Source organism: Aythya marila, assembly GCF_965140915.1.
Source record: "Aythya marila genome assembly, chromosome: Z".
NCBI lineage: Eukaryota > Metazoa > Chordata > Aves > Anseriformes > Anatidae > Aythya > Aythya marila.
This window is the reverse complement of record NC_139080.1, coordinates 45,074,324-45,087,763: the sequence shown is the minus strand read 5'-3', so window position 1 is coordinate 45,087,763 and position 13,440 is coordinate 45,074,324. Positions and strand designations below refer to the sequence as shown.

Below are 13,440 nucleotides of genomic sequence, written 5' to 3'. Positions count from 1 at the left end.
CTGCAAGCAGTTTAATATCAATAGGACCACCACCCCCCCCCCCTTTTTTTTTTTGAGGGGAAGCATCTATTTTTCAGGGTGCTTTCCATCCATGTACAAGAATGTATATTTTGCTAAGTAGCAATTACATTTTCTTCAGATTAATTCTGATATATATGTTCATCAGAATTATTAGAATTCAGTACCTGTCAGTTATATCCCTTGAAATGATATGAAAACAGACACAAAAGGCTCCATGCTATGATTCTATGTTCAGATAAAATAATCAAAGATAATAGTGAGTAGCAAACTTCAGTGCTTAAGCAGCAGCACGTTATTCTTGTGACTAATACTTATTACCAAGTTTGAAATGAATTTAACATTCACAGTTAAACTTTATTAAATAAGTATGAAAATTTATACCTCTTCATAGCCCTTTCCCATTTGTCTCCCCGAATTACAAGCTTAAATGAGATTTTTCTACATAGCAGGTCGTGTTTTCTGCTAATGCCTACAAATTCACCGTATCTCAACAAACAACACGGATTTCATTTGTTTACTGTTTCATTGTTGACATCCACTAATAAGCAGTTATTGTATATATCCAGAGAGAAAAAGTACAAGATAAGGCTTGACTAGAAATACCAAGCATTAACATATGTAAGCCTTTAGTTACACTCCAATACAATAAGAATTTTTCTGCTGAAATTTTTTCTAGTACCCTCTGTAAAGCTTGTGTGAGCAACTGCTAGGGATAGTTACAAAGCATTAGACAATTCTTTTAAAAAATGCTTTAATTTGCTTGGTTTGTTAATAATCGACTTTAACCGCTATGCTACAACGCATCCATGCCACAGCCACTATGCCTGCAGAGCTATCCCTTCATCTGTCATTTTCTCTTAGTAAAAGGAAACAGGAAATCTATAAAGCTTATAACTGGGGCAAAAGCCAGGAGCCGTCTTAGTAACAGACTGCTTCATGAGAAATCATATTAAGTGCCTGAGCTGCTGCTGTAACATCCCCTAAAACTTATGAAACCATAGAAAGATATTACCTACATTGATTTAGAACACTGCACAAACTACATTTTAATTCTTTTTTTTTTTTTTTTTTTTTTAATAGTTTATGAAGTTTCCTTTAGTTCTGCATTTCATTTCTTCAGGTATGAGACACAAGAGCCAGTCACATGTAAGTAAAACTAGAAATACTATGAGTAAATATTCACCACTGGAAGAATTCTTTCGCCTGCATATTTCCAGAAGTATAGTTGGTTTACAAAAGTAACATTAGTAGGCAGAGCTTAAGCTACTTCTTCACCATAGTAACAAGAAATAGTGCAGAGACGAAAAAATACAAATTCTTTTTCAGTGGTAAAATTCTTAGTATTGTAACAGGAGGCAGTCTTCCAATGTTCATTCAGAATTAGAAATCATGGAGTAGTATTCTCCCAATGCTCTCAGAAAGATGCACATGCTCTGACATACCTGTTGGCAGTACCTACTACAATCAGGAAATACAACTTAAGCTGGAAGAGGGGATAAGAATTACGCTTTAACAGGATAAAGCGGCAACTTAAGAGGGAACCTGAGGGTCACTTTTGTAACACAAGGTAACAAATCAAATGCACGCCCCAAGAACACTCAAGATAGATTTCAAGTTTACCAGTAAATAATAGCAACCTATGAAACAATGTAGCTTCACAGAGAAGAAAAATAAATAAATAAATTAAGAAGTGGTAAAACTGGAATGAGCAAAAAAAGTACTTGTAGGGAGTTTATGAGATGCAGATACTACTTGATGTTATTTCTTCTACTACTCATTTAAAAATTCCCAAGAATTTAAAATAAACATTTCACATTTATTTTTAAAAAAGATTAATTCACTATGATAGAATAACCAATTCTCATAAAAGCAGATGGACAATATATAACAAAAACAAGTCTGTGCAGAATAGAAGAAGATCTTGCTCAACAAGCATACAGTTCTTTAGCTTTAAACTCTAATTAAGGTAGGACATTACACAGATTGAAAGATACAACAGAAACCATACTTCAGAGAACAAATCGTCACTGGCAGGAATTAAGTGGATTTAAGTAGTTTCATAGGTGTTTTCCTGCTCTAAATACTGTTTGGTATTTCTGATTCTACCTGCCAGCTTAACTCATCGACTACAGTTAGTGGCGTTAAGTCATTACTAGCCTTGTGCCTGATGAAAAGTTGCTACAGTGTACCGGTGAGTCACTTCTGAGATTGAACTACAGACTGGAGGCTGCTGATACATGGTTTGATAGATTGTATGTTCAACAACACACCATGCTTCACCTTACTTAACACCACCACAATGCTTTCCTGGAAAAACAAATCCTCCTGAAAGCTCATATTTCAGAAATGCTTGCTTTTCATCTCTTATGATCCTTTTGTTTTGTGTATAAGAAAATCTTACCACACAGCAAGCTTCAAGGGAGCCACTGTGCTGTGATACTCTTCCATTTATGAGAAGACTGGCCAGGCATTAGCACATACACTCCTTTTATAGGATTAACCTTTAATGGTTTAGAAAATACAGAAGCTGAAAGTGTAAATTAGCATGTAGAATTTTATTTTATTTTATTTTATTTTTTTTTAATGGCAGCAGGCCAAATTCTGTTTTTATTTATCAGTATGACTCCCTTAATTCACATAGTGTTACTTTTGATTAGTAATGATATATATAAGAGCCTGGAAACTGGCCCAGAAAAGACAACATGCCTTTTCAAAGACTGCAATGGTAACAGAGATTGACTAATATTAAAGTTTTGCTAATTATAAACTACAAGTATAATGGAGTGTATATATATAAATAGATACAAACACATACTGTTCCCTGCACAGAACTGGGAACAGGACTAGGGATGGCAAATGATACAAAGCACGGGTACTTTAGATTTGGATATAACCATGGAAGAAAACTCTTTTTAGGAGTTTCACTTTGGTAGATACTGCTGCAAATCAGCTGAGCCTGGTAAATTTTCTTTGTATTAACTGTCGACATGGATTTCCTGAGCAAAACCCACCCAAACATAAAAACACCATGGAAACAAACAAAGACAGTAAAAAACATATAAATCCACATATGGGAAAGATACAAGAGGAACTATGTTCTGATGTAATTTTCAGAATGGACAGCATGACCCTGTAACATAGGTTAATCTTTTCAGTAGGGAGGTTTCCACTCCAAATGCAGTGAACTCTTAGATACTATTTGTAAATCAGGAGATATTTTAACTACCATGCTACAGGACATAGAGCAGTCCACAAAGTAAGGGCGATAAGCAGAAAGTTGCCAAATCCTGTGTAGGGCACAGGACGCCGCTTTTCTGTCTTTGAGACATCTTTGGAGCAAAGATTCACCAGCTGCTTTTCGGTTGCCCCACCACACAAGAAAGGCAATCAGCTGCAACGTATGCCTCACGAAGCTCACACTGCCTGACTGGCGGGCTCAGCCATGTCATTTCATCCAGAGGAGCAGACAGAAGCCTTCCTCTACAAACACCCTTGTCTACTCACCTAGCAACCTATAAAAGAGAAGAGATCAACTCTGTGGCGTCCCTGGGCTTCTCCTTGATGCAGGTAATTCAACTGAATGTAAGAAAGTGGATTACATGCCTTTGCCAGCCCTGATCTGTCATGAGAGCTAAGAAATCAGTTTGCTGGAAAGATAGTAATTTAAATACTTTTAAAGGAGGGTTCTGTATCAGCTCCTGTACAGCACACTAGTGTATTTATAGTTCTCTAGTCAGTAAATACAGTCATATTCAGATTACAGATACTAACAACATATTAGGAGCTGCTAAGCAACCTCTACAGTTTTGATTTCAGGAATAAGGCCTCCCCACATGATTTAATAAAGCACTAAGTGAACGAGGCTTTGTATTCACTGAATGATAACTCCATTTCTTTCAGTAAAGTGGAAACCAGTTCCCGCAAGAGCCTGAGATGTGCTGAAGGCAACAAGAGTAAATTGTCAAAAGGTTATTGATGAGGGAGAGAGAGAGAGAGAGAAATGGACGAAGTCCATATGCTGATTCTCAAACGAACAGAAAATTAAATCAGCACTATTCCAGTTGGCACTGCTGATTTTACAGAACAGCCAAACTATCAGGAAAATCTCTTTGGTCATTAACAAAAATTTACGATGATTTACAAGCCCACTGAATGTGCCAATATTTTTGCTGTATATTTTGCTTACACACCCAGTAGATACTCCCAGGGTATTATGAAACTACTTGCTAGACATTCTGAACAGCCCATACTACTCGCTCACATAAACAGAGAGTTCAGTTTTCACACTAATCACTATTTTCAATTATTTAGTCTATTCTCACCTTCCTTGTTTGTGATTTTAGAGTTGATTGTAGGAAACTGGCAAGGGACATCTTCAGAGACATACTTAAAAGTAAAATGCCAGAAAAGTCTTTCATTTCAGGCAGCCAGTTCAGCATCTTACAGCAGTAACTGTGCAACTTTAGTTTCTGTGCAATACTTGAAGCAGCTGTTCTACAACCCATTGGATCTTCTATTAGGAACAAAACCTTGATTGAAATTTAGTATTAAAATCAAAATCCTTTTTCAAGAAATGAACGAGCATGAAGATGCATGATGATACTGCCCCTTCCCTTCCCCTCTTCCAGTTAAAGCTAATATTCCTTTCAACAGTTTTACAGCAAAAAGCAAATTCCATAATGATTTTACGGTGTCTTCAAACATTTTGATCTCCGGACAAAACTTCCCAGAGAGCCTTGTACAGCATAAAAAGAACAATGAAGGTGCACGATACCTCTGAAGCTGACAAGAACTCAACCACAGTGTTCAGGTATGGCTCAGGTTCACAGACCACTGCTTGTCATTTTGACCCATTTTGACAATTCTATTTGCAAACATGCTCAGTCCCGAGAGCCAAAGCCATGCTGCCTACATACCTCTCACTTTTGCACATACAAACCAGGTTATCATTCTAACTGTTAAAAATGGCAATGCAAAGTGGAAACCAATGCAAGCTCTACTTAAGATAAATTCCAAGAAACTTAAGCAAAGCCAGTGTAGTGCAAACCAATTATAATTAGAGCACCAAATATAAAATAAAAACATATTTTGGAAAAAGCTGTTTTAGGAACTTTTCTACAGGGATACCTTTCTTTGGCTGATGCCAATTTTGTAACAAAAGCAATATACAAAGTGTTCAAATACCACAGACTACTAAGTATTCTCAGTTCACATAATTTAAAACATTAATATGAAAAAGTTCTCAACATTAAAAGCAGGAAATAATGTTCGGTCTCAACTGCAACACAGTTGGAACCCCAAAGAAATGTTATCTGTGCAGCAGATTCACAAGCAACTCACACTATTCACAAAGCATCAAAGTACAAATAATTATATTTAATATATAGTGAAGTCATTGCTGTTCATATGACTGTCAGTAATTTCTATAATGACAACTATGAGCAATGCTTCTAACATTTAGTAGAAACCAGCATTATACTGTAAAGCATACTTCCAATGACTACAATATTAAGCAGGAAGATACATTTTGTAAGATTTGTCTTTTTGCAGGTTCATTGAGATGATGGTAGAAGTGACCACTAAATGCTTGTGACCACTAAATAACTAAATAAAAGTCAATGATCAGTGTTTAAATATCTGGAAATCAGTCATCATCAAAACTGTTTATTTAAAAATAAAGTATGATATAACGTGCAAAACTCCACAAAGAACTGAGAACAGATATTTTGTATTTACCTTTGGTATTCCGGAAGTGTCAAGCCAGTTTGTGAAGATACTTTCAACAGTTAACCCAGACCTTGAATAAATAAACAAAAAAGTTAAAGGACACACAGAAAACCAACAATTTTTCATGTGACAATTAACCACATAGAAGCTGAGCAAAACCTTGAATTCCAAGTACTAGCTGTAATGCAGTAATAAATTCTTTATTTTTTAATGGGATAATACTATCGGAGGTGATATGACCATGTTAAAGACAGATCCATTTTTTTGTGTGTTTAAAAAAAAGGATAAATTCAGAATTTATGAATATTGACAGAGAAAGTGTAAGATGGTAAACTACAGTCATGAAACATAAATTAGGAACAGGTGTTTGACTTTTTGAGTAGAGTATTATTATAGAAGCAGCCTAAATGTAAATACATAAAGAAGATGAAATGAAACAAAGCTTCTTTAAACTTAAGGATTTTAAAAGGCACTGATGGATTTTAATCCTCAGAATTACCAAGTATCTAATATATTTCAGTTTCACTTTCATCTTTTCTGCACTTTCCCTGATTATACCCTGATAACTTTCACAGGGAAGTCACAGCATATTCTGGAGACTCAACTACTATGAACTATAAGTAGTTTGTCATGATCAAGCTGTATGGACTAAAATAAACACATGCTAATTATGTGTGGTATGGACTAAAAGAAACACATGCTAATTATATGTGCATTCATTAATTATATTTCCCCTTCTGTTTTTGTAAGAAACTTTTGTTGAATTTACTTAAACCCAGGTTAAAAACTTCCCAAATTACAGAGAAGTCAATTTTTAAAAAAGTAAATTAGTGTTCATGCTGCATTCCAATACTGAAAATACTCAACACTTGAGTAAGCTCTCTATGAATGTAAATATTCTGAGAAGGAAAATTATGTGCACAGTCCTGAGCATAGTAATGACTTGGCAAGATTCATTGTAGTACTTGCAGCCACTTTCATGTGTATAATGTAGACCCCTAAACAAAGCACCCAAGAAAATAATACCCATTTGAGGTCTGAAGTGGGAAGGCAAGCATCTCAAGACAGTTTTTAATAGAGTTACATGACAAAGAAGCCTGTTTGCTTTTTTTTTTTTTTTTTTCACATACCCTGACAAAACTCTGCTTGAAATTCTGACCATAAAAGAGGCTTATTTACGTACTGTACCAGTGACTGTGAAGGATTAGTAATGAATCCATCAGTCATTTTTACTGAATGATTTTAAAACACCTTTAAAGATTAACTTTCACTACGCCAATGAGAGACGGATCACTCACTGTTATGCCTGACATGCAAATGGGAAAACTAATGCTTAGAGAGCTTATGGAGTCTCAAAAGCAGTCAAGCAATACGCTATTGGATGACACAGTCAGCACAGTTATAGAGTAAAAATTTCCATGCGTTTACCAATCATAGTAATTACTTTTTTTTTCCTTTTCTTTTTTCTTTTTTTTTTTTTTAATTGGATAGTTTTTTTTGGAGTGACCAAAGATTTAAATTATTGACATTAACATGTGTAGCAGCAGCACTTATCCAGACATGGGTTATAGTCTGACTTATATTCTTTGCTGAATCCAAGATGAGAAATTTACCCTCCATTTTTCAACAGTATTATGCGTTGTATTCCTCTGAGGTAGAATTAACAGTTACGTCCTCCATGCCACACCACCATGCTGTTAGATCTGCCATCCCTACTTAGCAGATTTCTGAAGGAAGCTTAATTAAAATGAGCAAAATGAGCAAATGAGCAAATCCACTTGACAGAATAAAATTCTGCTAATGTGTATAAAGGCTGGGAGTACCTGATGAAAATAGAGTCAGCTGACTATGCACTGAGTTGTTCAACAGTACCACAGAAAATATGCAATCTGTTCCTAATATACTTGTCCAAAAGGAATTTTACACAGGAATTTTGTAACAAAGGCAAAAAGCAATCACCAAGGGCCTTAAACACAAAAAAGCCTGTACTAACAAATGCTGCCCTACGTCTTTCAGCTACCAGGACATGCTTGTATACACAGGATATAGCATCCTAGTGAAAACTGTAAAATACATATTAAAGAAAAAGAACATTCCTGTCACAACAACATTAATGACATCTAATGTTTTCAGTCTCTATTCTTTCTTTTCTTTTCTTTTCTTTTCTTTTCTTTTCTTTTCTTTTCTTTTCTTTTCTTTTCTTTTCTTTTCTTTTCTTTTCTTTTCTTTTCTTTCTTTTCTTTTCTTTTCTCTATTTTTTTTTGTTGTTGATTATTTTTTGTTTTCATTTTTTTTTTCAGGTTTTGATCAGTTGTACATTTTGGTGCAGGCCAAGAAGGTTTAATGTGGAAGCACAACTAGCCTATTCACTGCTAGTAACACGTTTTGACAGTTCATGCAGTTTAGGTCCCAGCCTTTCTTCCAGTGTCTTTACAAGTAAGGGATGACATTATTAGCCTGGCTGAGATGACTTAAAAAGTCCTATGAGAAGAATGATTTCCAAAGAGAAAAATAAATCTTCCCAATCGCTGTCTGAAATGACAAAATACATCTTGTAAACATTAGGAGATGTGCCACAGACCAGTAGATAAGTAAATAAATAAACCCCTTATATCACATGATTCAAATGATCTCAGCATTCAAGTAGAAGCATTTTTACATGGCCAGGATTCCAAATTTTAGGGAAATTGCCATTCTGCATGTCTGATCACTATGGAAATTGATTTTACACAGATAACTGAGCATAGATACCGTGCTTATAATGGGGTGGTGTTCTACGTTCAAGTGAACTACTTATTCACTTTTTCTAGATTTGGTCAGCTTTTAACAGTACCTTGTTATTTGTGGAAATTTAGAGCATTTGAATGCCAGATACTTCATGCGGTGTTATCAATAGTGGTGTCTAATCTAAGTTAGTTAGCTGAGTCCTTTTCAAAGGGAACAGAGAAAGCAAAGTATCTCCAAACAGCCAGTCAATTCACTTTCATTGAGATAAGACAACATTTTTTTCTTCAGTGCTTCTTACTGTTTGGTTAGTGCAAAAAGCACATACAGGACTAGCTTAAAATTGAACACACAAATTTTATACAGTCAAAGGTATATTGGGTGGATCATACTACTTACTCTGTCTCAAGTAGCATAATCAGAATAACAATTTTTTAATTTATTATTTTATGAATCAAACCCAACACAGCTTTGTGTTTCAATGCTGAACCAGAACTAGCAGATAGGATAAAATACCTTTACTTGTGCATTTAATTGTTTTATTTAGGGATAAGAAACACAGCTTTACATTGCCAGTTTCTCCACTTCTTCTTCAGAACCTAAAGAAAGATTAAAAGTCAAGATTTCCTCGGAAAAAAATAATAACACTGCTTTTGCTACATAGTACCTTTATTTATTATATACTCCTCCCTCTTCCCCTTTATTTTTTTTTAAGCCTACAATGGTTCACTTCAGAACACTGGCTTTGAAATAAGCTTATGAAACTGAAAGGAATAGCACTGTCCTGACAACACACTAATCCAGGCAGAAACACCACTTGTAAATTGTTTAGTCTCTCCTGAAATTTTGACATATATCTCAAGGGTAAAAATTACAACACTGCCATAACTCTGTCTACAGCACCCTCACCTTCAGCCTTCAGCTAAAAATCCTTTCATATTCCCATATGCAGTTTGTTTGTTTGCATTTCACACACTTTGCTTTGTTCACTTTTTTGCCCCAATTTAGGACTTTCTTATTAGCACTCATCAAAAAAAAAAAAAAAAAAAAAAAAAAAAAAAGTATATATATATATATATCTTTAAAAGTCAACAAATAACATTTTTTTTTAATTAGTAATATGTAGACTATAGTAAAGACCTACTATGAATGTATCAAGCATCAGTGCTTAACTGAGAAATCCTTGGAAAGGTTGCTACCAGCTTTCACCAGCCAAGGGCACATACAACCTGCTTATATTGCATTTAAGCATCTGTATGGACTTAAATCTGGTGTGTTACTGATTTCCTGAATGGCCTTCTGGTCAAGGTACTGCACTGGGCTATGGGAATCTGGGTTTAATTGATTTGCACTACAGCAGAGTTCTGTCAAGACCACAGTTTTTTTAATTGCTTTGTTCCACAGTTCTTGCTGAAAACTAAGAATTCTAGTGTATCCATTATCTCATCATCCCTTGTTGATTTGTATAGACTATAACCTGATCAGCCAAGTAATGAGCTCCTAATATCCATCCATACAGTACAGGCCAGATGCAATGCTTCAGAAAAAGCTCTGTAAAACACTAGCACTAATGATAGTTTCAAAGTTAGCCTTATAGAAGATTGTTACATAGCAACTCAAGGAAGAGACTGGATCTTGTCCCTTCAGAATAAAATTTTGCAGCAAATAAACAGAGCTCATGAAAGTGCATAACTTTTTTGGGTGGAGTGGGGTGGGGGTGGGGTGTTAAAGGAAGAAAAGAAGTAAACATATCCAGCTAAAAATATTTCAATGAGCAGATCTGCTGATTTGCTTTATCTGTATACATACATTCATTTACATTGATCATTTTCAAAATGAGCCATTACAGCTATATGGAGACATAGTTAGGGCAAATCAAAGAGTAGTGACAGATCAGTGACTCTGTCAAGTACCCATACCTTCCAGATATGTTTTAATTTGTTTGTTTGTTTTGTGTCCAGCATATGTATCATAGAATCATAGAATATCCTGAGTTGAAAGGGACCCACCAGGATCATCAAGTCCAACTCCTGGCTCCACACAGGACCACCCAAAAATATATATATTCTGGCTTAAAAAAAAAAAAAAAAAAAAAAAAAAAAAAGGGGAATCAAAAATAATGAAAAAAAAAAAAGCAAACACAAAAACAAACCAGATAAAACCAAAAACCTTTCCCAGTTATTTGCTTTGGGTGCTGGGTGCCTACCAGCTCTTTGTCTCCATCAAAATCAACACTTTCATGGCAAGTAGCCTTTAATGTTAGTATCCAAGAGAGCAAATATGAAAGAAAGAGACATATACCTATGTAGAACGGTGCTTTGAAATCACAGCATTATTTTAACACTGGTTTGGTACTTAACTGACAATTTATAAAGACATTCAAGGAATGTGGTTAGTAAGACCAAGTTATTAACAGTACAAATAGCAGAGATGTAGCACAAGCCTTCCTTTGTCTACTATGTATTATTAGAACAATAACTTTATTGGTCTTCTTGTTTATGTTATTGAATAAAAAACACCACCAGGAAACCCCAAAGAACAGAACTGACCTACTCAAAAACTGTTTTTGCACTCATAAAGAGCACAGGCAGCTCCAACTCTGATTTATCTGAGGCTGGTGAAATTCACCCTGTGCTACAGGGCCTTAAAAACACTGACTTTTGCATGGCTCACATGTTAGGCAGATGTGGAAAGGATCAATTTACAGCAACGAATACAGCTGTAAGCCTTGGGGAAAAAGGAACCACTGAGAGTTTTAATCAAATTTAGTGCACCATGCTACACGGACATGTAAGAGGGGTTTTCTTATTATTTTATTTTTTTTGAAGAAACTGCAGCGAGCTTTCAAAATATATATGAGCAAAAGAGATGCCTCATTTACAAGCAAGTAGTATGGTAGATTTGTTACAGAAAGGCCAAGTTAATATAGGGCTACAGTCACTGCATATTACACTTCAAAAGAATTTGAAAACAGGTAAGGATAATATAGATAGCTATTTGTTTGTTCTTCTTGCCATTAGTCCCCTAACTGGAAAAAATGTACCTTCAAGGCAAGCTAGAAGATGCTGAAGGACAAAAAGGTAGTGCTAGGCCTGTCTGATGTCCGTGTTCAGTCACAGTCCAGGAATAGAAGAATCCTGTCTTGGAGAGTGGATTCCTATAGCTAGGAAAATTGAGTCAGAGCACGCAGTGAAGTAGCCCTGTAGGCATGTAGGTCTCCTCCTCTGAGTACAGAAGGCAGGAAAAATCAGTGACTGCAACTTAAGCAGTTGTGTCTGTATTTTGGAACTGTTCATTATTGGGAATGTACTGAAAAAACTCCTGTAACTGAAAATGAAAGGACTTATGTACTGGAAGAGAGAGAATCTTTTAGATATAGTCTGCTGTATCAAAAAGCAGAAAATAATGTAGCACTACTCAAAGGTAATAATTACAGAAAATTTCCACACTGTTGTATGATTGCTCTCTGCCAGTTCTAACACGGTTCTCATTACAGAAGTCTCCCATGAGCCACATGCTACTCTTAGCTACACACTAGTTTGCCTCTGTTGGCACAGCTGAGAATAATTATTATTCTTTTTATAGTTATTTAAAGTTATTTATAGTTATTTATAGTTATTTAAATATAGTTATTTTGTATAGTTATAGTTATTTAAATATAGTTATTTTTTATATTCTTTTTATAATTATTATTATTTTTAAAGTCCAGCCTCCATTGCAATATTAGAGTGCTTAATGTTTTTCAAGTAAGCAATGTTTAGTTTTAAGGAACGTGCATATGCAGCACAGTTTGAGGTAGCACAGAACAAAACAACAAATAAGCAGTGATGGATTCAAAATTCTGCTAAAGACTGGCTGTATCGTCTTCAGCCAGTCACACACAGGAGGATTTCAAAGGACTTGTGTGGCACTGGGTTTCCATTAGTGCTTTCCATCTTTTCCCCATTCGCACACAGTGTGACAGGGAGGGTATGATTCCAGACTACTGCTTGTGGAAAAAAAAAAAAAAAACAACCATCTTCTCTGCTCTCACAGATCTGGGGCAAAGCTGTGGCCCCATCACTCTGTTTCATGCACCATGTTCCAAGAGCAGCTGGCAGGAGGATTACAAATTAAGTTGAGCAGCTGTGCCTGGCTCTTCAGATCACGTAGTGAACACAAGATCTCAGTGCTGCCCTAACATGAAAGTTAAAGGCAAAGAGTTAAATAACTGGGGGAAGCACAGGATAGCTACATCACAAGTCTTGTATTGTTGTGTGTATATATAAATGAAAATTTACAGAGAAAGAGAGACACATATGCTTGGAAGAAACATTCAGAATATTACTAAATGAAATTCTATTATTTATGGCTAGCACTGCTGAAATTTAGATCTGTGAGGAATGTTTTAGCAATTCATGTCAATAGAGAGCTTGAAGGGAAGTGTATTTGCAAGCTGTTCCTTGAAATCTCTGATATCTGGGGGTGGGGGGTTCAGAACAACTGTTAACTATTATGACTATTGCATGGGACACTATGCGAGTCTCTGATATCTGGCCAGGAGATTAAGAAGAAGGAGAAAGCTGAAGAAGAAGGAGAAAGCTGAAGGACAACTAGAAGGCAAAGCTTGCGGGGGACGCTGCACAAGTCTCTGACATACAGCCAAGTTGGACACAGGAGAAGGACATGAGGGAGGAAGACTATGAGCCTTCAGCACGAGAGACCCCCAGAGGGACCCCCAGAGACAGATACGCATGCTCCCGTAGGAGGGGTTGGATTCCAGAAACTAATTATAATAACCCTGTTTTTTCTAGAAGTAGTAATGAATATGTATTAGCCTGGGAGCATAAAAATCAACTGCTTGATGTAACTGGTGTGCGTCTTGGTGGAGCAGAGACTCCCGGTGCACCCAGCGCTGTTTGCTTACCTCTATTCCTTTAATAAATTGTAAACTTTGATTATAGTCCTATTTTGAAGACTGAGCCATTT

At 35.8% G+C, this 13,440-nt stretch overlaps 1 protein-coding gene and 1 long non-coding RNA gene across 17 annotated transcripts in view; one reads left to right on the top strand and one right to left on the bottom strand.

Moving 5' to 3' along the window:
- The window catches only part of AOPEP (aminopeptidase O (putative)), a 202,101-nt gene that overhangs the window by 88,908 nt on the left and 99,753 nt on the right, over nucleotides 1–13,440 (bottom strand). For all 15 annotated transcript variants that reach the window (XR_014319300.1, XR_014319301.1, XR_014319302.1 and 12 more), the window contains one exon: nucleotides 5,758–5,818. Coding sequence is in view for 12 of the 15 variants with exons in the window: in XM_082782694.1 (XP_082638820.1) it covers nucleotides 5,758–5,818 (61 nt within the window). In the remaining 3 variants the exon portion in view is untranslated. The remainder of the gene's footprint in view (nucleotides 1–5,757; nucleotides 5,819–13,440) is intronic.
- Nucleotides 3,307–13,357, top strand: LOC309889712. 2 transcript variants are annotated; one of them, XR_014319303.1, is made up of 3 exons: nucleotides 3,307–3,588; nucleotides 4,675–4,831; nucleotides 13,013–13,357. It is a non-coding gene; the product is annotated as an uncharacterized lncRNA (long non-coding RNA). The 2 variants fall into 2 exon arrangements; XR_014319304.1 differs by lacking the exon at nucleotides 13,013–13,357 and adding an exon at nucleotides 8,049–9,396.